The sequence below is a fragment of the Theropithecus gelada genome, chromosome 10, assembly GCF_003255815.1.
Source record: "Theropithecus gelada isolate Dixy chromosome 10, Tgel_1.0, whole genome shotgun sequence".
NCBI lineage: Eukaryota > Metazoa > Chordata > Mammalia > Primates > Cercopithecidae > Theropithecus > Theropithecus gelada.
The window spans coordinates 64785283-64811542 of NC_037678.1; the positions used below are offsets into that span (position 1 = coordinate 64785283).

A 26260-nucleotide genomic window follows, 5' to 3' on the forward strand; every position below is an offset into this window, starting at 1 on the left:
CTTCCAAATCAAGTTAACCACAGCAGAGAAAGGTCCCCTTTCTCCACAACTCTGAAACCAATGGCACAGGCACCCAACTTGCCTACATAAGCCCTCTGGCCTAGGTGTTTTGTCAGAGGCCATGCTGCATTTCACACGTCCAACACCCCCCAGGCCAAAGCCCTAATTAAGTCACGGGAGTCTCCTTTGTAACCCTAGACCTCTCAGACTTGCTGTCCTCATATCCAGTCCTCCCTAGTAGATTCCTTTAAAAACAAACAAACAAACAAACAAAAAAAACAGCTTTATTGAGATATAATTCACATACAATTAATCCATTGAAAGTGTACAATCTAACAACTTTTATATATTGAGTTGTGCAATCAATTTTTAACATCTTTACCATCCCCCAACCCCAATCCTCCCACCCCTCATCCTGTGCGCTGTGAACACTTCTGCCAAGATGGCTCAGAGCCCTACTGCTTTCCCTCCTTGGGATTCTGGGGTATGGTTCAATCTCACATCATTTTTAAGCTACATCCATCACAAAGGCCTTCCTGATTTTTATTTAAGGCTAACAACTCTCCTTTCTAAAATTGCTGAGAGCACCTTGACAAACCACTCTGCAACATGACCTCCTCTCCTCCCCATCATCTTCACACTGACTTCAGTCCCCACCAGCTCTCTCTGTCTCCAGCCTTTATTTCGTGGGAGTGGACTGTGAGCTCTGTGAAGGTAGGGCCCTAGCTCAGTACATATCTATGCAGCCAATGAGACAATGAGAGGAAAAAAGACATCTCCGTTTTTTTGTTTTGTTTGTTTGAGACAGGGTCTTACTCTCCTCCAGTCTGGAGTGCAGTGGCATGATGTCAGCTCACTGCAGCCTCGACTTCCTGGACTCCAGTGATCCTCCCACCTTAGCCTCTCAAATAGCTAGGACTACAGGTGCATGCCACCACATTCAGCTAATTAAAACTTTTTTGTGTGTGTAGAGATAGGGTCTCACTATGTTGCCTGGGCTGGTCTTTGGGCTCCTAGGTTCAAGTGATCCTCCTGCCTTGGCCTCCCAAAGTGATAGGATTACAGGTGTGAGCCACTGCATCCAGCCAGACATCCGGTTTAGGCTATGAGCTCTCAGGAGTGAGAACTGGGTGTGGGGACTTGTTCTGCGTGACTAGCACATGGGCCTAAGACGGCAGGTACTCAATATATGCTTCTGATGGCAACAATCCATTTCATAATTCTGTTGGTAGCTTTATGGCCACCGTTCCTTCTGACAACTCGGGCTCCTGTCACTGACGGAAGCCCTTGGGATCCTGCTTTCCACTCTTCCACATTCGAAGAACTCACCACTGTGGTCATCAATCTCCACCAAGAATCCTTCAGAGACTATTTAGACACAGATAATGCACTTCTTTATTTGCCCGGGGGGCCAGCCGGTAGCAACACAAGGCTACTTTTCATCTTGTTCCTATGAGGCCTCTATCTTTGATGTGGAAATGAGTGAATCTACTTGGGAGGACTGGATATGAGGACAGCAAGTCTGAGAGGTCTAGGGTTACAGAGGAGACTCCTGTGACTTATTAGGGCTTTAGACTGGGGGGTATTAGACGTGTGAAATGCAGCATGTGCCCCTGACAAAACCTGAATCCTCTTTGGCCTGCAGACTGCTAGGCCCTGTACTGCCTGGCAAATCACTAACACTAATTCCTAGCTTCATTTAGTAGCAAATTCATTGGTAATCTGGTAATGGCATTAATGTTCACGAGGTAGTCATGGAGCACTGGACTGATGTCCAGTGAGTTTAAAAATAGAGGGTTCTCTTTAGTTTCTCATTTACTCATAATCATGACTTCCTGCTCCGGAACGCTGAAGTGTTCAGCAGTTACTACCAAATTTTAAAAGGGCAGGAAAGGGATTATTCGTCCCATTGTATGAATTAGAAACCAAAGCACACAGAGGTTAAGTTGCTCATAATTACCAGTTGCTAGAAAACGGATTCCCCAGGGATAGGAATCGTGTGGGATTCATCTTTGATGTGGAAATGAGTAACTTGGCACAGTGTTGAGACCTCTGGCCCTACTAAGTGCCTAATGGCAAGAACACTACCCTAAGCACTGAATTAAGGCAGTAAAATAAGGAAAATGGAGGTAAGGGAAGCCCTGGTTTTAACCACTGAAGAGGTCGGTGGAAGTCACAAACTTTTAGGAAATGGCCAGAAAGTAAGTATAGTGTGCCCACATGTTAAAATAATTGTGATAGGTGCTGATCGGGGTTGGGTGAAATGTAAGGGCGTCCTGGAAGAAGTGACTTTTGGGTAAGGTTTCAGGGTGCATGATGGGCAGAGACAACAGAATGGAGTGCCTTAGAGGTACAGTCTTTGCGTTGCGTGAAGGCCCTACAAGTTTTGTTGGCCATACTTTCTGCTCACCCTCCCTCACCCCAGCCCAGCCCAGACAGGCCTGGGTTCCCTTCCTGGTCTTGCCTTGCTCCTCGTGTTGGTACCGCCCACTCCTCAGTCTCTATCATCATATATTGAAAGTCTACAATGTGATGTGCCTCACAAAATGTTCCCTGAGATCCCCAAGTAGATATGATTTTTCAGTCCCCTTCAGTGGGGATTCAGTACAAATCCCCACACCCTGGATTTGTACCTCTGTTGTGGTACCTCCCACGGTCTGCCTTGAACTAGCCATTCAGATCCATGCCTCTTCCTTGTGTGCGTTCCTTGAAAGTAAGAGCTGTACTGTGCTCATCTTTGTACCCTAGGAAGCACCTTGTGTAGCATTTTTTGCTTAGTAGGCTTTTTTTTTTTTTTTTTTGAGGAGTTTTGCTCTTATCACCCAGGCTGGAGTGCCAGGTTCAAGCAACTCTCCTGCCTCAGCCTCCCAAGTAGCTGGGATTACAGGTGCCCGCCACCAAACCCAGCTAATTTTTGTATTTTTAGTAGAGACATGGTTTCACCATGTTGGCCAGGCTGGTTTCCCCTTCTGACCTCAGGTGATCTACCCACCTCGGCCTCCCAAAGTGCTGTGATTACAGGCGTGAGGCACTGTGCCCAGCCCTTAGTAGGGTCTTGGAAAGCATTTGCCAAACAGTATTGAAAAACAATGAAGGGAGAAGTTCAAAGCTTTTTAATGAGCTGTGTGTGCTGAGACTTGCATGGCTGGGGCAGAAGTGAAAACATCAGGAAATGGGGAAGGACTGTGCCTTGGAGGGTGAGCTGATAGCAGGCATACAGGCTGGCCAGAGAAGTCAGATATGATGGGCTACAGACTGTCAGCCAGCACTGTGCAGGAAAATGTCATGAATCAGAATATGCAAACAGCCAAATGATGGACACATCGGCTTAGAGCACGGAGAAGCAGGTAGAGTGCATAGCTGGAAGACCAGGGTATCAGCCTATGTGAGAAGGGGAAGGGAAGGGAAGAGGCCCGGGAGGTTACAAACAGGGGAACCTGAAGTGGAACTCATTCATTTACCCACTCAACAGAGATGTCTTGAACAGCTAACTGTGCCAGGTGCTGTGCTGGGACAGCAAAGATAAAACAGTCTACATAATCGAGGTGCTTATAATCTAATGAGGTTAATGAATATGAAATTCTTTTTGAAAAATGTAATAATGACTATTATAAAGGACCTTTCAAACTGTACTGAGTGCTGTGGGAATCCACAAGAAGGCTGGACTAAGTCTGTATGGGGGGTGGGGTCAGGAGTGCTTAAAGAAAATGTAACATCTGAGCTGGATTTTGAAGGAGTTTGACAGGCTGAAAAGGACATTCCAAGCAGAGGAAATAATAGCATGCATAAAGGCACAGAAAAGTCAACTTGGAGAGAACAACAGTGGGACATCAGTATCACTAATGGAAACAGAAAGGGGTAAGAGGAGGTTTTTTTGTTTCTTGGCTTATTAGATCACAGCTTTCGGTAGATCATATTATTTTTGATTGATTGATTACTACATATAGACATTGCGTGAGGCAGTCTGGATAATAACTACTGCTGTCATTACCCACCTACCAGAGAGGAGCAGCTCGTGTTACTGGGGGCTTACTATGTGTCAGAATAGTGCCAAGGGCTTTCTGTATATTAACTCCTTTACCTCTCAGAAATATTGAGAGGCAGGGGCCAGGTGCTGTGGTTCACATGTGTAATCCTAGCACTTTGGGAGGCTGAGGGGGGCGAATCACTTGAGGCTAGGAGTTTGAGAGCAGCCTGGCCAACATGGCGAAACCCTGTTTCTACTAAAAATTCAAAAATTAACCAGGAGTGGTGGTGTACATCTGTAACCCCAGGTACTCGGGAGGCTGAGGCAGGAGAATCACTTGAACCTGGGAGGCAGAGATTGCAGTGAGCCAAGATCGCACCACTGCACTCGGCCTGGGGGACAGAGCAAAACTCCGTCTCAAATAATAATAATAATAATAATAATAATAATAATAATAATAATATTGAGAGGCGGGGATTCTTACCCCCATTTTAGATGAGGAAGCTGGCTCAGGCAGAACAAGCTCCTCAAGGCTAGTGGGTGGCAGAACTGGGACTCAAACCCCAGTCCATGCTCTTTTCATGCTACCATGTTTGTGTGGGTATAGATTTCAGAGTTGTCTGGAGAACAAAGGAAGATGTTAAATATTAGTGTGATAAGGAGGCTCACGAATGGAGCTTAGCAAAATTAAGTTTCTCTAATTAGGTCAGCAGTAGCCCTGGTGATTTTTTCCTTTTTCATACTTTTCTCCATTATCTGATCTTCTTTTAACCAGTTAGGTACACACTGCACCTTCTAGTTTCTCTATATTGTCATGTAGAAAGAACAAACTCAACAGAGCAATGCCAAACTCCATTTTCTTCTCTTTCCTCAGAACATCAAGACTCTGACAATGTTCAATTCGACATTCTACTTTTAGCCGTATGGCCACATGATTTGAAAGTGAAATTTTCAAATGTAGATCTGAGATACGACTATAGCTCATCTCCAAGAAACGCATCACCATTGCTGCACTGAACATGCACAGAGATGAAACAGAGATTGGCTTCTGAAGACGAAGTTTCTGCCCTGACAGTTTTAGAAGTGCCATAGAAACCAGCGTGCAGTGAAGTTGACTGTTGTCAGGATAGCCCTTATCTAGCCTGTTACAACTCTGTGGCATGGAATATTTACTGCTGAATGGATTCAGGGAAGCCAAACATAAATGTGTACTCAGTGTTTAAAAGGAAATAAAACAAGCAGAATGATTATGGAAAATAAGAAAGTGAGAAAGTGTGGGCAGTTCTCTATCTTCTCAAGTTTTGGTCTGTTTTAAAAAGAAGATGGCGTCACCTTTATTCTCCACCCATCTTACTCCATATAGACAGGGTCAACTTATAAATGGATTAATACACTTCTGACTCCTTTTATGGGTCCCCAAGATGCCACATAAAAAGCTGATCTTGGGATAAGGACTCGAGATGATTCCTTGGCTATCTGTGTGTGAGGAGGTAGAGCTGGCCATCTGAAAGAACTTCGAAGGGTGCCTGAAACTCCAAAATGGCTGTTGTAAACTCCACCCATGATCAGCTGGCTAGGAGTCAGTCTCTGGAGAAGCAATGTAAGAGTTCTAGAAAAAAATTATCACCGCAAGCTTCTCCCTGCCTTATACCTTCCCTCATCAAAGGTCCTGGAGGAACTGAAGCTGTCTGATCTATAATAATACTCTGACGGCTATGCACTAAAGATACACAAGTGCACTTGTTTCTCTAGTGGCAGGGAAAAACTGAATTATGCCCAACCGACCAATGAGACATGTTTTAAAAATGGCAAGGAAAAGAACAGACGGAAGTTAGCTGGCCCATGTGGAGATCATACCTGCCTCCCAACCTCCTTAGTATATGGAGACTGAACTAACAGGTTACAAATATCCCATTCTAAAGAAGGCACCCAGCTTCCCCTTGCCTTCTTTCCCTCTCAAGAGACCTTGTGTGAGTGCAGGAAATATTCAAATTAGATACTGGAACTCCACTTAACTATGATATATATTATAAATTCTACAAATAAGTTCCTCTGCCAAGGTGGAACAGAGTCCTAAGAAAATGGGATCAGATCCCAGCTCGAATACTAATTTACTAGTGTCCTTAGGCGAGTCATTTAACTTTTCTTGGCCTCAGCTTCTTTGCTTGGAAACAGGAAGCCTGCACTAGATCAGGGAAGGCAAACAGAGTTCATCCCAAGTGCCAACTCAACCCACTGCAGTGAGTACAGAATATGATACAAAAATCTGTCGTGAAGCCGAGGCAAAGCTCAGCGGAAGCAGCCCTGAAATCATTAGCAATGCCCACCCTGACTGCAGGAGGGGAGAGTGGCAGTGTGCCTCACCCCTCTTTCCCTGATCCGGTGCTCCTGAAGGTTCCTTTTGGCTTTGATAATCTGGGGCATGTCCAGGACCAAAGCACTTTCAATAGCCAGCTGTAACAGATTTCTACCTGAATATTGGTATGTGGATGGATTTAGGATGTTGGCTGATGGCGTTCCCAGAGAGAGGAGCCGCTATGAGTCTCAAGCTGGAGACACACATCACCGCTGCAACAGGACATGATGGTCAACACTGACGATTAGCTCATCCTTTCTTTTTTTTTTTTTTTTTTTTTTTTGAGACGGAGTCTCACGCTGTCACCCAGGTTGGAGTGCAGTGGCGCGATCTCGGCTCACTGCAAGCTCCGCCTCCTGGGTTCACGCCATTCTCCTGCCTCAGCCTCCTGAGTAGCTGGGACTACAGGCGCCCGCCACCGCGCCCGGCTAATTTTTTTTTGTATTTTTAGTAAAGACGGGGTTTCACTGTGGTCTTGATCTCCTGACCTTGTGATCCGCCCGCCTCGGCCTCCCAAAGTGCTGGGATTACAGGCGTGAGCCACCGCGCCCGGCCAGCTCATCCTTTCATCAATAAATTCATCTTTGCCGTGACAAAGACACAACCCCTGGATCTGCTGTGACCTTAGGCCATTTTAAGACAACAGGGGCATGCAAATCACGTACTCTTCAAATGGGAATGTGATGAGCAGAGATTAAAGGGACGTTCCAGGAATCCAGTAACTTCCTTAAGTGTCGTAAATATTTCTCACTTTACAAAACTTCAGAGTGAAAATCTATATGTACGTTGGACTGTATCTGAACGAGACAGGAGAGTTAAGATTTAAAGGGAGTCTTCCACAAATCAATTCACTCAACTCTCACCTTTGAAGAGCCTGAAGGTGACTGTCTTCTTTGTGAGGCAATGACAACTCAGCATCCATGCAGCATTTTTTGCTGTGCAAAGCAGGGCACCTGCATTAACCTTACCTGCTGTACACGCCCTGTGTTGGGTATGTACAACAAATACCATTTTCAGATTTCACAGATGGAAAACATGAGACAGATGCCAAATGACTACCACTGGGTTTCAGTTGGAGACTTGAGTGGAATGTGATTCCACAGTCCCAGGCCTTTTCTATTAGTCCTTTCACACTGGCAAGAGATGGACAGCAAAAACCAAATCCTAACAATAGGGAAACTTCTCAAGTCCTTACTGAGTGCCAGGCACCGTGCTAAGCACTTTCATGGATTTCTCATTTTTCCTCTCAAGAATTCCAAGAGGTAAAAACTATTACTATTTTTACTTTTCAAATGGGAAATTGAGGCTTAAAGAGATGAATCTCTCCTAAGGTCACAAAGCTCACGGGGAACAGGAAACAGAACAGACATAGGACAGAAACTCATGCAAATTTGGCTCCAAGGCTGTGTTCAATTTACAGTTCGAAAAAGGAAAAAGGCTTTGTTTTATGCACTTTTCATAGTATTAGCGTATAAACAAATAGATGGGATATTTTTCTTTATGCCATATCTGGTGACTAATGCAAACCAGTAGCATTAAAATGTAAGATCACCTAGCTTCTTGGCCTATAATTTCCTCTTACATTGAAGAAACTTTTAAAAGGAAAACAAAAAAAAAAAAAAAGAGAGAGAGAGATACTCTGATAGGTTTTGTTTTGTTCATTCCATAAGAGAGGGTTAGAATAAAAACTTAGATGGTAATTCAGTGAATGGCGCATTAAGTAGAACAGATTGCAATTCACAGCAGCATAAGCCTGTTTGGGGGCTGCTAAAATAAACAGATTCATCTCCGAAGATACACAAGGAGGTGGTATGTGCAGCACCAAGGTGCCATTTCTGCAGGGTTGTGTGTGTGTGTTTCCCCCTCTTCCAGCCACATACTCACTTTAAATGTTAATCTGTCCTCAGGAGCACTACCAAATCACCATCTTTCCACACGCCTCCATCTCTTTCAGCAGTCAAGTCGCAAGCCCTCCAAATAAGCATGTGGATGTCATTTCTAATCTGCCCCTGACAGGCAGTGAGCTGCCCCTTGCTGATAAAAGGAGACAGTCATAAAAGAGGCTGCTATGAAGCCAATACGAACCTCTCTTGCTTTAATAACATGGGACATGACTCAGAGCTGAAACCTGAGGCCTCCACTCGGTCTCTAGTCATGGGTGGGAATTGCCTCACCATTCAGAAAATGCTGGTTGCCTATTTTCTTCCAAAGCACGGGGAGAAACTTGAACCATGGGAGAGAGAAGTAACTAGAGATGGGAGAAGCATCAACACCAGCAAAACAAATCTTCTTCCAAATCTTCTAAAATAGGGCGGACTATTAGAGAAGAATCCTAGAAACTGCAAGTCTTTTAGCTGGAAAACAGCCTGGAGAATCAGTAAAAGAAAATTCTTTCAAAAATGCACAGCTAACTGATGGCAGCTTTGGTAAGAATCCAAGGCTCTCAGACCACAGCTTTGCCCATAAACAAGTGACTGGCTACACATGTTAGTTCTGTCTTAGCACATAAGCATGTGGCAGACTTTTACAAACAATCTCATTAATCTTCAAAATGACCCTATAATAAAGCTATCATGAAAATGAACACACACACAGGGCAAGGCATTTCCCAAGTGAACAGAGATCACGTGTGGCAAAGCTGGGATTTAATCTTGGGCTTGTATGACGCCATACTCATGTTCCTTCCATATTACCATGATGTTGCCATCACAAGTGTGATGCAAATTCTAAATTTACTTAAATTCAGTCAATTTCTAAATTTACATCCCCAATAAAAAAAAACCCAGACTGCTCATTTGAATTTTGACAACTTATACTCCGGTCTTGAGAGAATCAGTACTTCTGTGATAGCAGATACAATAATACAAGGCTGAAAATGACAACCCTACTGCAGAAATGGAGAAAGTAAATAAGATTAGTCCCTATTTGTGAAGACTTAGAGTTAGTTTAGAGGGAGAGACATAAGCATGCAGGCCCAAAATACTTGTAATAATAGCTATCACTTAGGGCATACTTCCCTGTGCCAGGAAATATTCCAAGTGATTTACATATACTACATTTACTTAGTCCTCCCCACAATCCTACATGATAGGTACTATTATTCTCATCCTTTTCACTCATGAAGAAACTGAAGCAGAGAGTTTAAGTAACTTGCTTGTAATCACCCAGCTGGTAGGAGTCCGAGCCAGGATTTATGTCTACACAGTCTGGCTCCAGAGTCCCTGATCTTCAACCTGAGACTGCAGTGCAAGGGTGCACTTGGGGCAAACAGGAGGGGCTCCCGGTGGTCTCAGAGAAGACATTCTGCAGAAACTGTCAGGGAAACATTAAGCAGAATGCTTAGTACATGAGAGACACTCAATACATGTTTATTGACTAATTTGTTTCTCAAAACTCTGAAGGATACAGAGTAATAAATTAGCCAGCTTCATGAAATGGATGTGGAAAAGATGGAGAGAGAGGTATTCTGGGCAGAGTTCAGAGCAACGGGCCAATGTCTAGAAGGTTTGAGAAAGCACAAGGTTAGGAAGCGCGAGTGGTACAGAATGGCTTTCGCACATCACAAGGGTGAGGGATGTAGCTAGAGCAGCCAGCAGGCACCAAACTGGGCGAGGCACCATGAGGCCAGCGCAGGAGGTTAGACTGCATCCCAAAGGTGATGCAAGGCCACTGTTTATTGTGTTTGGGTGGAGAAGTGCATACATGAATTTTCATTTTAGAAAAATCTTGGGTTGTTGTGTAGAAAATGAACTGGAGGGCCCAAACCTACAGATAGGCAGACTAGTTAGTTAGGCAGGTGCTGCACTAAGGGAAGAAAACAAATGATGGTAGCCTGAATGTAAGTATTGGTAGTAAAGAGAAAGAAAAGTGGATAGGCTGCAGAGATATCAGAGGTAAGCTGACCAGACTACGAGAGGTGGGAGGTGGAGACAGAGGAGTAAACAGATGATGCCTAGGTTTTTGACCTGGTCAAACTGGTAAACTGCCCTAATATGGGGAGTAGGGGAAGCGATTATATAGGGTCAGGGCCACAAGCCTGGTTTTAGACTCGCTAAGTCAGAAGAGCCTATGGGTGATGTCCAAGTGGCAGCTGGCTACATGAGTCTGCAGAGATTGAGGAGGCCCTGGCACCTAGCCCCGATCTCAGCAGACCTTGCAACAAGCCTATGGAGCTTGGTAGAGGGAGAGCCTATTAGCACCACTGAATGAGGACAGAGAGGATCAGAAAGGCAAAACAGTGCCCAAGGTCATACTGCAAGGTAAGTGGCAGAGGTGTGAGACAAGAATTCAGGTCCTCTGACTTCTCTTCCAAGAGCAAGAAGGATGATTGTGACTGGCAAGGGGGCAGGCAGGGAGGCAGTAGAGGGTGAATGAGCAAATGGTCGGAACTGGATATTAGGTAAAAGCACCACGTCCTCTGCCTCCAGCCCCCTCATCACTAGCCTTTACTGGCTGTAAGCTGTCTTTTGGCAAATCTATGGACTGAGAAAGTTTGGGAACCACAGGTTTAAAGAAGAGCCTAGGCTAGGCGCAGTGGCTCAGGTCTAACTCCAGCACTTTGGGAGGCTGAGGCATGAGGTTTCCTTGAGCACAGGAGTTTAAGTAAACACCCTGGGCAACATAGAAAGACTTTATCTCTACAAAAAAATGCAAACATTAGCTGGGCGTGGTGGCATGCACCTGAGGTCTCAGCTACTCAGGAGGCTGGGGTGGGAGGATTACTTGAGCCCAGGAGTTTGAGGCTGCAGTGAGCTGTGATCACGCCATGCCACTGCACTGCACTCCAGCCTGTGTGACAGAATGAGATCCTGTCTAAAAAAAAAAAAAAAAAAAAGGCTGGCAGTGGGAGAGGAGCTGGTAGGAACTCTCAGCAGGATTCTTTTTCAAAGCTTGCCCCAGAATCTTCCAGCAAGTTAGCAGAAAAATCGATGGCAGCCTCACACTTTCACTGTCTACCATCTCACCCAGTGTGTTAGGCGCATGTACCCCACACATTCACTCCTGCACTTCACCCCCTTTCATATAAATCTTTAAATGAGTTTCGAATGCAAAGGACAAAATCTGCTTAAGACATCAAGTCCTGTGGATACTGTTTCATTATAAGGAGTCCATCTTTTTCTTTTCAGGTAAAGCCTGGAATGATTTAACTGTGACAAAATTAGCATGCAATTTGTAAGTCATTACGGTGTAAAGTATGTGGTAAGAACACTTTATTGAACAAACCTGCTGAGTATAATTTTCCCAGGAACTAAAAAAGAGAAAACCTCTCTCCAAGGCTTTCCTCCCTCTTTTAGAAAAAACCCTGCTAGTACCTATATAATTATGTCTTCCTTCTGACGGTCAAAAGCCAGGCACGCTCTGTACATTTAGCCAATGGAAACGGGAAGGAATCCACAAGGAGTCAGGATGCCTTCCCAACAACAGGCATCTTAGTATTTTCTGGGCTTCAAGTCATTTGGGGAGTCAGGTGAAATCTGCTGAGACAAGAACCCTGGATATTTCCAGATCACAAGAACTGCTGCTCACTAGATGGGTCTTAAGAATTACATGCCCTTGAAAAGTTCAGACCTAATCTTGTTCACCAGAAACCACTAGCGTAGTCCAGAGACATTATGGCCCTGGAATCTCAGAGACTTTGAATACAACATAAAAGCAGAAGGCCACTGCCCAGGACATGGAAGTCTTTGCTAGTTACAGATTATTGTAATACGTGATTTGAATTAAATGTGTATACAATTATCTCAGTCCTGTTGATTCTTCCAAGTATTTTTCGTTATTAAATATTGCTATAGTTATGCCACAGAATCCACAAAACCGTACTTAAATATTTTTAGTGACGGGTCTAATTACAGAGAAAACACAAATCAGGGTTAAAAATTAGTGTTAAGAAATAATGTGGAAAGCCCAGGGTGACTCGCCCTATCTTCCTTAACACTCACAGACAGATACTAATTTCACCTACTGAGCAGTGGTCTTTCATTTACTGAATGTCAGGCACAATGTCCTGAGAAAATGATGAACAAGAGAGATTACAGTCCCAGAGATAGAGAGTAAACAAATAAATGAAATAATTACAGGTTCTGAAGCAGCTAGGGGGAAAGGGCTCGCTTACATATGGTAATCACTGAAAGCCTCTCTGAGGAGGCGACATTTTACTGAGACCTGATAGCAGAAGGAACAGCAGAGAGAGGAGGCTCAGGGCAGAAGGGAGTGGGAAATGTAAAGAAGGAAAGAAAGGCTGTGTGGCAGGAGGGGCCTAGTGGCAGGAGAAGGGGTTGGAGAAGCAGGGAAGAGTCAAGTCATGCAAAACCTTCTGTAGCAGGGAATCAGGACAATGGGTGTGTGCATGTGTGCGGGGACGGGGCAGTGGGGACGCAAACAGTCCCTGTAGAGAAAAGAAAGCTAAAGGTTTTCTGACCACCTTCTGTGTGCCAGGCCCTGTGCAAGCAGCTTTCGTGCATAATACATTCACTGACATCATATCCCTACATACATAACTTCTCAAAGTACACAAATTGGGACATACACCTTAAACACAAACCAAACACCACCAAGGAAGAAAATAAGGACAGGGCAGTTCAATTGTTTGCCCAGTCGGAGAACCAGGAAAAAGCCTGGCTATAAAGTCCATGCTCTTCCTCTCACACCCTCCACTCGTGGAAGGTACCCCTCCTCTCCGCCTTCACTTGGCTTCCCACTGCTGCTCCTTTGCTGTTTCACTCCAGACTGGAAATGCCCTAGACATCCCTACCTTTTTAGGTTCAGCACGAATGCTCAGCCACAAAAGAGTTTAGGGTGACTCCAGCCTTAGAGGACCTCTCCCCACTCCCTGGACCCTCCAGTCCTTGGCTGTAACACTGCCCCTAGGCCCATTCTTTTCTTGGCATTTTTACTTCTCACCCCCAGCCAGTGCCTGCCTTTGCAGGCACCTCATCAACATTTGCCAAATGACTAGATTCTCTCTAGTGACCTGGTCAACTGCAAACCGTGGGCACTTGCACTGCACCCAGAGAAGTCTGAAGTTCACAGGGAAGGTGATGGCTGAGACAATAAAAATACCAATACTTGAGCCTGTTATCTTAGGTTTTTTGGTTGCAGACTTGGTGAGGTATGTGAGAGATTATTCATTACTGATCTGATAGTCAATGTCATCAAAATGCCCGAAAAATAAGCATTCAATTCAAGTCAACAAATATTTGCTGAGCTCCCAATTGGTGTAGGACATTCAAATTTAATGGGGGTGAGGAGACAAACTGTCTGCGACTTCAGAGAGCACACGGCATGAGGCAGAGGTGAAAAGGAGGTCGTGTTGTTCTAAGTCACTTTACACCTGTGAGGCGGCTTCATCTGCTAGGATGGCGCCTGAGTGCTGGCAGCAAACGCTGCTCACAAACTCATCCCTCACCCCTACCCGCCCTGGCTCTCTGCATAACACTGAGGCTGCTGAGCACTAATGGCCTTGGAATGTTTGCCAGTGCCCAGCAAAACGGCCTTGGCATCAAGGAGACAGACGTTTGTCAGGGAACGGCAGGGCCCCGGTGCCCGTGGCACACAGCAGCTCTGTGAATGCTGGGAGAGTGGCTGCAGCGATTACTCTCCGTCAGTGCTAATCAATTTCACACCCTCTTCAATGCTGATAATAGATAATCTTTTGGGAAGCAGGCCAAGTTTCCTAACAGCTACGAGCAAGCTGCTCCCTGACACCCAGCCACTTATCCGGTCTCCCTCAAAAAAAGTCTAAGCTGCACCTCAAACAAAGCATCTGACGGTGCCAACACTGTTCTGCTAGGCGACTCCTTCTGGCAAGGAGGATGCTCTCAGGAAAACGACTGTCTGCCTTACTAAAAAGTTACACAAGAATTCCAAAGGAAGCTAGGAAATTCTAGCAGTAGCAGCGGCGGCGGCAGCTTCTACTTACTGAGCGAAGTACTTTCTATACTTTATGCTTAGTCTTCATAATAACCTTTAACGGGAGGTGTTTTGTTTTTATTTTTTGAGACAGGGTCTCGCCCTGTCACCCAGACTGGAGTGCAGTGGCACAATCTCGGCTTGCTCCAACCCTCACCTCTAAGGCTCAAGTGACCTCTCGGGCCTCAGGCTCCCCAGTAGCTGGGATTACAGGTGTGTGCCATCATGCCCAGCTAATTTTTGTATCTTTAGAAGAGATGGGGTTTTGCTCTGTCGACCAGGCTGGTCTCAAATTTCTGGCCTCAAGTGATCTGTCCGCCTTGGCCTTCCAAAGTTTTAGGCCTACCCTAAAAAGGTAGGCTGTCTGGCCTCCCAAAGTTCAGGTGTGAACCACCGCATCTGGCCCAAAGGGAGGTGTTTTTATTCTAATTTTACAGATGAGAAAACAAAGCTTAGGAAGGTCACCTTGATTGTCCAAGACCTCAGAGCTAGAAGTGGCAAGATTACCTTTTCTACTAGACTGCACCTCTATCTAGAAGACCAGTCAGTCACTGACCAACCTATCACTGTGCTTTTAATCCATTCCATTGTCCAAAAATGGCAGAGTTACCAAAGGGTGTTTAACTTAACCTGAGGGAATGAGGGAAAAACAGGAAGCTCGAGGGGTTGGATCACCTTGCCCAGTATCAGGTTATAGCCCAGAAACTGAGGCTACATGAGGCAGAGTGACAAGCCATAGCTGGCAGTGATTTAAAGGTGGTGCTTGCTCTTAAATCCTAGGTCCCCTGACTCCCAGGTCTTCCTTTTGCCACCCCTCAAAACCTTCCTAGCAGATAACATCAGGGATTCCGTCAGGGCTGGAGTTCTAACTGTCTAATGGCTGTTTCTTTACAAAAGTCCAGGGAATTTCAAGTTGTTTCTAATTATCATTCAGATAAAGAGAAGGGGTACATTACTCCCACAATTTAACAACCACTGAGTGTCCTTCATGTCCAAGTTACTGTATAGGGAAGAAAACTAGAAACGGAAAGTTTAATTGAAGAACAAAGGGGTTGGGGTGAATTGGAATGAAAGAATTGTGGTGGAACATGCTAGTATCTAAAGTCCAGCCTCAGAATTTAGAGTCTTTGCCTTTTATCTTGCAGTAGTATCACTGTATAAAAGGAGAAAGCCCCAGTTAATCAATTCAATCAATCCACAAACTTCTGAGGACTTACTAAGTTTAGTGATCATAGAGAAATCACAAGAATGAAAAGTACAGCTACCTATCTGCTGGGGTTCATGAATGAAGGTACATTTTATGAAAGGGGAGAGGTGGATAAGAAGCGGCAAAGACAAACAGGACACAGGTAACAAGGCCACTGTCTCCCCACATCTCCCCAGCCCTAGTCTCTCACTCTGGCCTGAGGCATGCCCTGAAGGAAAATGCTGGTGTAATTCCCAATGCACACGAAAGCCTTAGCTGAATGGTCCCAACACAGGGGAGGGGAGGGCTATACTAAAATTAGTCCTTCCACCAGTGAAGTTCAAAAGCCTCAAGTGTATCTTTAAGACAAGACTGAAAAGAAGGATGGAGTGATGCAGCAAAACAAGATCACAAGGAAAATGAGGTCTCCTGTAGACTTGGAAAAAAGTAAGCCAGGCGTCATTTTACAATGTGACTGAAGACTTGAGAAGTATCTTGTAGGGGAGCCAATACAAATCGGACATTAAACAGTGACAGGAAAACTTACCCTGATTAAGGAACACAGATGGAAAGCTACAGTGGCCAGAGATGGCAGAGAACAAAATGCAAGGAAGTAAAAAACACAGAGGGTGGGGTAACACCATAGTAAGCAGAGTCCCTCAAGAAAAAACGTCCAGCAGGTGTCCCTTCTCTCAGCAGCCATCAACATGACAAAACAAGAGTTAGCCCTTCAGAACCTGTGGTTTGGCTTGGCTGCAATGCATCTGAGCTTCCGTTCTCTAGGTCTCCAGTTTTCCATCTGTAAATGGGGTAACTGGGTTCCAGGACCATTCAGTTTCCTTCCAGCTCCTCTACCCTGTGATCACCCTTCCTCAGCATGTCTCCCTCAGGATTTCAGAAGCCAGCAAGTGTGAGTACTAAGACATGCTCTGCCAACATGGTACCAGGTCAGAGCCCTGTACTTTGGCCAGATTTTCAAAGAGAAGCTCTTGTCAAGGGTGCCTGTGCTGTCCACCCAGACTCCCAGGTCAGACCTGGATGTATACTACACATTCTTCTTCCTGAAAGGCTGTCACTGTTGTCAGAAGGGCAGTCATGACCACTTGGCAGACATCATCTGCTCTACTTTTACAACATGTTAGATGGCACTGCTGCCCTTACCTATCCTGTGGGGAGATACGAGGAACAAAAGGGAACCAAATGGAGGGCAAGTCAATAGCTGGTAAAAAGAAAGACAGGGATACATACGTGTTTTTCCCCTTCAATCTTCTTGTCTGCCACCTGCATTGCACCCAGATATTTAAAATGCAACTCCATTAGTCTGTCAACCTGAAAGAGAGATTTTACAGGCCTGAGTGAGAAGGAAAGACAACGCACAGCAAGAGAACAGTAGCGCTCTTATTCATCTCACTGTCGCTCCTTACAAAGGGAGGCCTGCTCCGGCACTCCTTACAGCAGATGAGAGAAGCTTTGCTTAGGGACACATCAGGAATGGATCAAAGGGCTGGGGCAGAACAAAGCAAACACTTAGGATGAATGCAGTTTGAACCAGGCCATTCCCGAAAGGAGGCTATGCATTCTCAGCCCTTCTAGAACTCCCAGGAATGCACGTTGTTAAAAACAAATAAATAAATAAAAATTCAAGTCCCTTCTTGCCAAGAGAAGGAGCTTGAAGTTACACACTTGATATTCACTTACAACTTTGCAGAAATTTCTTTTTTCAAACTGAAACCTTTCATGTTCAGATTCTGCCCCAGAGCTGATCTTTTTAAAAAAATGCCTGAGTCAAATCTTTTTAGTTGCTTTTGAGTCAGAAGACAGAGCAAGAAAACCTCCTTCAGCAACTTTTAAAAAGGCCCTGACTTTTGCTTGGCAGTAACTTAAAAATCAGTTTTAAGTTGAGCAAAGTCATGCTTCAAACATGGCTTGAGGAACACTCAGTGGGTTTGAAAAAGTTTTGTTTTTTTCCCCAATACTCCAAAATGACTGAAGAAACACTGTGAAGCCAGCCCAGACTCCTGACTTATCTTTTTATCAGGTTGGCACCATCATAGCCCTTGGCAACTCTGGCATTCATTTACCCAGGAGCTGATACTGGTTGGTTAATAGGAGATGTTCCGTCAACATGCCATCAGATAGTCTGAGAAGACTGTGGTCACACCTTCTTTAGCCAACACTGATGACCCTAAGACCTTAATGTTTCAGCTTATAAAGTATTTTCATGACCATTATTTCCTTAAACTTTGAAAAACACCTGACAAGGTGTGCAGGGAAGATAGGTAGCAAACCCCATTTTAAAGATGAGGAAACTGAAGCACAGATGTTAAATGATGTCACCAGGGTGACGTGACTACTAAGATACTCTGTGTCCTAACTTGAAGGCCTCTTCATCATGCTATACTCCTGGTGAGGGTAGAAAAAATGGTCAGAGGTAGCTCAAAGAGACAGTCTTAAACCTTTCTTGGGTAAGTTACATAATGTCTCTAAGCTTCAACTGCCTTGCCTGTCAATGCAAATAATAACTATACAAGGATAAATAAACCACAGTGTTGTGAGAATATATGCAACGATGAAAGTCATCTGTTCTATTATCCAATCCACAGTAGTCACTCAATAAATGGTAGCTCTTATTACTGTTAAAAATCCCATCGTCTGGCATACTAGATAAAGATATAAAATATCCATCTAAACTCATGTCACTGGGTTCCCAGCTTCCATAGCCCAATCCATCTAATCTCATGTAATTGCAGTCCCAGCTTCCATAGCCTGATCCATCTAATCTCATGTAACTGTGTTCCCAGCTTCCACAGCCCGATCCATCTAATCTCATGTAACTGTGTTCCCAGCTTCCACAGCCCATTCCATCTAATCTCATGTAATTGCGGTCCCAGCTTCCATAGCCCATTTAAGGCAGGCTGTACCATTTCCTTATCATTATCTTCATTTTATTACCACCACCTTAGTAAGACCTTATCTAATTCACCTCCCATTGACCCTCCAAGATGAGTATTGATGTCTCCATGTTGAAGCTGGGGAAACTGAGGTTCAGAGCGGTACACATCTCAAAAGTGGCGAAAACAGGCTCAAATCTCAAGTCTGTATCCAAAGCCAATGCTCTTAATCACTTTGCTATGCTGTGCAACACCCCTCAACAAAAATCCTAGTCTAATCCATGCTCTTTGGATCTAAAAATCCCCCTCAAGCACTACTAGTGGTATCATCCTCAGGTGTTACGACTCCCAGGAGAATGCATTTGGAGATGAAAAGCAGAATAACCAGAAAAGCCTTTGACATGCAAAACAACAGGGCCCAGATGCTAGAAAAGAGAATTCTAGGGTAGGACCACTACCTAGTGGTCAGATCACATCAGGTAAAGAGCCTTTCTATCAGTCCTGGTCCCATCTTTACAGTCCAACAGTCACCCACCTTCTCGCTGTCATTTTCAGTGAATTTATTCAGAAGCCGGGTTCGCTGCTGCCCTCTCAGGTTCCGCAGAAGGGAAGCCAGGATCGAACAGACATGCTCTGGGTTGGGAAAGAGAAAAGAGAACATGCTGAGATCAGAGCAGTAATTATTACCTCTCTTCAACCTCGTCTGGTTCTATCGAGGGGGGGATAAGTAGGCCTCTCTGACTGCTGCTATTGATTAATAAGACAAGAACCTAAATTGTGTCACTAAAAAACCGAACCGATCTTCACACCGCACAAAAAATATATTCAAAAGGGATGATATCCTCAAGGACAACTTGAGCAAGTGAATCAAAACTAAGTTAGAATTCCTTTTCCGTCTGGAATTAATTGATTTTTATTGTCCACAACAGAATCTCAAACTAATCCTGCCTTTACAGAAATAACCTGTGAATAGAATATGAACACCAGCCATGACATGAACAAATAATGGATGAGACATGTTCTATCGAATTCTCAAATTACCTTATAACTTTCCCAAGTAAACAGCCTGGAATTAAATATGAAATATGACAGGGACCCAGTGCTATCACTTGCATTCTGGGGCAGCTAACACCCCTGCTTCGAGTTTAAAGGTGGCTGGACTGTAAGCACTTCAAACCAGTTAACAGGGCTTTCTGAGTTCAACAACCTAGCGGCTTCTATTATGAAATACTATTATTCTACTCTTGGAAGAAGAGGGTAATTGAAGGGTATATTACAGGCTTCAGGTGTAAAGAGATTCTTTTCTTTAAAAAGAACTTTCAAAAAATCAAGAATAATGACCTTGAAAAGGAGGTGACAAAAGTCTACTCGTGGAGAAATGGCAGAACAAAGTTTATTTTGAAATAAAATGCTCACAGTGTGAACAACAGTTTATTTGAAAACTGAGGAGCATCTTCCTATGCCAAAGTTACCTTGGGTTCCCAAGAATGTCACCTGACTATGGAGGTCACAAGGAAGTATTCTTACTTCTCGGATTATAGCACGGATATCATTTTGTGCCAGTGTGTTTTTCTTCACTTAATAAGCATCCCCCACCCCCTCGCTTCCCTAATTTCTTAATGTTGGAGTTATAGAGTCCTTAAGATTTCTATTTTCTATTTATATACACATCCCTGGTGATCTCATCTTGTCCTATGGCTTTGAAAACCATTTATATGCTGACGACTCACAAATTTGAACCTATAGGTCAGTCCTGTCCTCTGAATGCTGACTGATATATTCAACTGTCTACCTGCCCTCTCCACTTGGCTGCCTAACATCCTATCAACCTTTTTTCCTTAACTTTTATTTTGAGACAGGGTCTCATACTGTCACCCAGGCAGCGGCACGATCAGGGCTCACCGCAGCCTCGACCTCTGAGGCTCAATCAATCCTCCTGCCTCAGTCTCCTGAGTAGCTGGGACTACAGGCACACAACACCATGCCTGGCTAATTTTGTAATTTCTGCAGAGATGGGGTTTAGCCATGTTACCCAGGCTGGGGCTGAACTCCTGGCCTCAAGCAATCCACCTGTCTTCACTTTCCAAAGTGCTGGGATTACAGGTGTGAGCCACTGTGCCTGGCTGGTTCTTTTAAACTTAACATGTCCAAAAATAAGCTCCTGATCTTCCTCCTTAAACCTGTTTCCCATAGTTGTTTCCATCTAACTAATGGCAACCAGAATCTCCAGTTTCTCCCGCCAAAACCAGTGAAAATGCCCTTGATTCTCTTCTTTTTCACATGTCCCACGAGAAACCTCATCAGCTTTACCTTCAAATCATATCCGGTATCTCACCTCTTCTGACTACTACCACCACTGCTACTACACTACCCTCGTCCACATCACCATCATTTCTTGCTTGGAATAGTCAATAGCCTACTAGTGAGTCCGTCTGCTTCCACCCTTGTCTGCTTTGGCCTAATCTCCATAGAGCAGCCAGCACGATTCCTTAGGTTAACACCTAAAGTCAGGTCTGTTTAAAACATTCCAGTGACTCCCTAACTCAGACTAAATGTTGCTTCTAACGTCAGGTTGTTCCTGCCTCGGGGCTTCTGCACTTGCTATTTCCTCTGCCTGAAATGTTCCTCGGCAGATTATCTGCATGGCTTACTCTTTAAATCTGGTTTTACTCCACTGTCATCCTCTCAGCAAGGCTTCCCTTTGACCACCCTATTGAAAAATGCAATGCCTTACATGGCTATTCTCAAGTCTTACCTGCTTTATTTTTCTCTTCGTCATGTGTTACTTTCTAAAATACTCTATCATTTATTTATTTATTTATTTATTTTGTTCACCATCTCCCTTCAATTAGAACACAAATTCTCTGCAGGCAGATATTTTAAGTCTGCTCTGTTCATTTCCACATCCCTGGTTCTAAAACAATGTCTGGCACATGGTAGGTGTTTTGCAAATACTTGCTGAATGAATGGGAAGAAAGCAGGTTATCAATATAAAAGTTTTCAGTGGTGGAGGTGGGCGTGGGGGCAAACAGGCCACTTTTGAATTCTGGATATGTTTCAAATGCCTTCAAATACCTTTTGCACTTCTATATATAATGCCTACCCCCAATTCAGAGCAATACTACCTTTGCATTGATATATGCTTTCAAACTGTTCAGTTACAAAATGGTCCTTAAAGAGTTTTTGTACGTGGGAGTAGGTAAATGGCTTTTTCTGAGGGTGCCATCAATTTCAATAACATATTTCTAATTGGTAGAATCCATTTTTTTAGGTATTGAAAATACAACATTTTTCTTAAAATATGCTGTGGACAGAGGTACTATATACCTTCTCAAGACCCCAGGCTCCCCCAGTATCTTCCTCTCAACTTTTATGTAAAGCTGGGATTGAGCTGGTGGAACCTCCATCTGCCGTAGTCACTCACTGGGGTGGGGTGAGGGTAGAGAGTAGTGGAGAGGGCCCTGCCTCCACAGGAAGACAAAAAACCCCATGAACCCAAGGTAAGGACGGTGAGCTAACAGAGCTCAGCTCAGGGTGAGAAAGTAGGGTAAGAAAGGAACGTCTGTGAAGACGCACTTCAGGGAAAGTGCTCCGACCTTTGTGTATGCCAAGGAGAGAAGGTTAGGGGCGGGAAGAACGAGGGACAGGATCAACTCTGTAACCTTGTGCCAACCAAGCTGGAAGTAGCTGTGATTTCTTCAGCTGGTGAACAGATACGGGACAGGCCATAACAAATGCAGTGAATTCTAACAAGATCAGTTCTGAAACTTTGGAATTATTTAGTATGACAGCTGGTGACAACATCCTGGTATTATATACATGACAATCTGACAACTACAGAGGAAGGAAAAAAAAAAAAAAAAATCAGAGCCAAAGCTCTCATCGATTATTTGAGCCAAATTTCTCATTGTATGATGGAAAAACTGAGGCCCAGAGAGAAATGACTTGTCCATACAGCTAATTGGTGGAAGAGGTAGAACTCAAACTTCGGATTACTCACTCCCTCATTCACTGACCAGTTTACCTCTGTGCCTAGCAAGTGCTGAGTGTTCAGGGCCAAAAACAAACAACACAGCCTCCCTAACCTGAAGGAGCTCCTCATTTGGTGAAAAAACCGAAACAATTACAGCACTGTTACAAGTTCCATTACTGAGGGAGGCAAACAGGACGTGGGCAACATAGAGGAGGCACAACTGACTTCCAAGGATTCCCACTGGACATAACCAACAACTGAAAATCTTAAAAAACAAAGAAGAGCCATAGCCAACAAGACAGAGAAAAGGAGAGAACATTCCAGGCAGAAGGAACAATACATGCAAAGATCAGTTTGAATCAGTTTGAATGGAGTGCCATGTCCATGTGGCAGAGGGGAGGCCAGTGAGGAAGGCAAAGGTTGACCATGCAGAACAGGGGCAAGGGCCTACCAGTGAATTTTAAGCTGGGGAGAGAGAGCATGGGATCTGAGTTTACACCAATCTCCTCAGCAGCCACAGTCCTTTCAGAGATCAAGATCAAGAAAATGCTTCTCTTTCCTGATACATTTTTTGTATTTCCTTATCAATGTTCCTTCTTTGCCTGGGCTATTAGGAAGCTCAAAGACGAATTTATACTCAACCACAGAAAGCAATTTCTTTTATTCTTTTGTTGTTACTGATTCCCTTCACCCCCTACCAATGGAGTTTAAAATAAAAGCAATGGATGTATGAGGTAAAAATCAAACTACATGAAAAGGTACAATGTGTACTTGATATTTATTGAGCATCTATACTATTTCTTTTCTCATATTCCTTCCACGAACTCATTCTTCTCTCCCAAGAAAAACTACAAAGTACCTTGTGAACATTTTCAGGAGGAGAATTCTGCATTTCATATATAAAAATATTGCCTAATATATCTTTCCATATCGGCACACACACTTCATTTTTAAAAATGGCTATCTAGAATTCCACTGAGCTTCTTTATCACAATTTTAACTAGCGCCCATTCCCGGGTATTTTAGGTAGTTTCCAGTTTTGTGTTATTTTATTCTTGCTGTTAGAAGCAATGCTGCAGTGAGTATACAAGTCCACATATTTTGGCTTACTTTTGCACAAATATTCTGAAAGTCCATTCCTAGTAGTGGAATTAGGGCATCAAAAGAAATTTACATACGAAATGTTGAAAGACACTGACAAACTGTCTTCCAAAACGGTTATATCAATGACATACCCACTATTAGTATATATATGAGCATCTGTCTTCCCATATCCTCACTCAGATTGCATATTATCCAACTTAGTAATTGTGACAACCCACAAGGTGAAAAATGAGATCTTCTTTTGATTAGCATGTATTTGTTCTCGTTACGAATGAGGTGAAACATCTTTTCCTATGCGTATTATGGTTCTCCAGAGAAACAGAATAGGATATATAAAAATATACAGAAAAAGATTTATTATGAGGGATGGGCTTGTGCTATTATGGAGGCTGAGAAGGCCCGTGATCTGTCATCTGCTGGCTGAAGGCCCAGGAAAGCCAATGGAGTAGTACCAACCCAAGCCCAAAGGAATAATGTCTTGCCAGTGATTTGGGTATCCCACAGCCCAGTCAACTGAACATAAAATTCACCATCACACTATGTTTATTGGCCACTTGTATTGCTTTTTCTTGAACTGCCTGGCCTTATCCTTTGTTCAATTTTGACTTCTATGAACTCTTTATAAATTAAGGATATTACCCTTTTCCATATATGTTGCAAATAGGTTCCCTAATGTAACATTTGTGTTTTGACAAATTCTTATTCAAAGCTAAGATTTAGTGCCACCATATTGTTTTGCTGAAAGCTCCTTCAAATTCCTATTTGAACATAAGTAGGGTATAATAATAACTGTCATCATTTTTATTGTTTATCTACGCCAGTAGGCTTGAGTCTGTACACAATTTTTTCACTGAATCCTTACAACTAAGCTGTGGAAAAGGTACCATCCACATCTCCATTTTATAAATGTGGAACCCAAGGCTCAGCGAGATTAACTGACTTAAGGTCATGTGCTTGAGTAGGTGGCTGGATCTTAGATCTGAATCTAAGTTGCCTGATTCCAAACTGTAAGCTTTTCCTACCATGTTATGTTTCCCACATATAAAAGGCAATCATCAATGCTATTAAAGAAGGAAGGTAAATGAGACCATGCAAAGCCTGAAAATATGCCTCATATTTGGGCTCACTGTGCCCAAAAGACAGGCACTATATAAATGTGGATTTAAAAAATTAACAGTTTTAACAAGAATAAAATGAAGTAAAAGGCCATATGGAGTAAGACATGAATAACAACCGTCTTTCTCTATTTTACAGAATTAGTCTTTGCAGAAGCAATTTCCACCACAGTCTAAATAAAGAAGAGACTTTGGGTTTCAGGCAGTTCCACAAAAATACTGAACGAGAACTTCTCAATAATTTTCTCTTTTAATCTTGCTGATTAAGATGGATGAGAAAGAGTTGCAAGAGAATGTTCTTTATATACCTCAACAAGATGGGGGAGGGAGGGCTGGGTGCTGGTGGTGCAGAGAGGGTATCAGGAGCTGTAATTTTCAAAGAGAAAAATGTAATAAACAGAATAACCATCTTCTTTGGCAGCAGATGACACTTGCATGCATTTCCACGGCTCACCCCTGTCTGGAGCAAGATATACCATGATCAATTGCAATGGTATATTAAGAATAAATGACATTTACCTATTTGTTTGGTATTTAAGGCCAATTGATGCCTATGGCCTTCCACCTCTCTATCTGGATGCTGAGGCATGCCACAGGCTACCGGTGCCTATGACAGGGAAACACTTCAGCCATCCCAAGTTTACACATATATACACACACCAAGTTTCATTAGCTACTAATAAATATAGCTTCCCCAAGAACAGATTTCAGCCCAAGGTGGTGTCAATTTTTCATGCACCAAGGAGATGCGGAGAGCTGCTGGCACAGGGAGCAGGGGAGATAACAGGTTTATCTGCTGGCCAACACTGCTCAGCTGCTCCGTCATTTCGACAGGATAAAATGGAGGTGAAGGATGGTTATGGAGCTGTCAATGCAGACCGGGTGGATGTGGTAGTTCCCACTGCAGAGAACAGCCTCTAAGGGAGGGCCCAGGAAGTGCAGAAAACACACACGTGTGTACACACACACACACACACACACACACACACACACACGGAAGCAACATGGCTCCACCAAGGGGAAGGCTAGGCAAATCTACATTTTCAAATCCCTAGGTAGGGAGGTAGGCAGCCTGGCATCTAGGTGGAGCGTTAGAGAGCCAGGATTGAAATTGTGCCAGTGAGAGTCCCTGCCTGCTGGGCTCCCTGCTCAACAGTCAGACAACTGGCTGCCTCAGACAGACACTAATTACTGAAACCGCCTGGAGGGAGGCTCTAGCCCACCCTTCCCCCAGCTCAGCTCTCTTCAGGGCTTCTCAAGGGTGATTAACGAAGGGTTAGATGCCTGTTTCTATGTGAGAGGGCTAAAAGTTTGATTTTCCAGGGGGCAGTTCGAGTTTTATAATTTTCAGAGCTGGAAGGAGGGTTAGAAATCTCTGATCTGATTCTGGGGTTCTGAGTATGGAAACAATAGCCCTGAGAAGGAATGTGATTTGCCTCAGGTCCAAAGTATCTTTGTGGGCCACTGGAATCTAGATCTGCATTTTTTTCCCTCCAAATCATGACAGACATTTGCGAGACTGATGAACACAGAGGCATGCGTACCCCTCCCAAAACACATACACAAATGTAACATTTCCCACGGAGTTTCAGAGCAGTCACATCTCTTAGTGATGGCTCCTTAGTTAAGAACCCTTGATCTAGTACACCCAAATCAGATGTCCTTCCAGAACAGCACAGACTGTGGCAGTCACTCCAACCAGCCAAAATGGTGTGCACCATTTCTGTGAAGAGTGGGATGGACTGGCATTTCTCATCCTT

General features: G+C 43.9%; 1 protein-coding gene across 1 annotated transcript in view; it reads right to left on the reverse strand.

The window, feature by feature from the left end:
• The window catches only part of CTNNBL1 (catenin beta like 1), a 177890-nt gene that overhangs the window by 13159 nt on the left and 138471 nt on the right, over nucleotides 1–26260 (reverse strand). Inside the window, exons 12-13 of the mRNA XM_025398976.1 lie at nucleotides 18844–18941; nucleotides 16666–16746 (exon numbers count right to left, since the gene is read on the reverse strand). Of these exons, the coding sequence (XP_025254761.1) occupies nucleotides 16666–16746; nucleotides 18844–18941 (179 nt within the window). The remainder of the gene's footprint in view (nucleotides 1–16665; nucleotides 16747–18843; nucleotides 18942–26260) is intronic.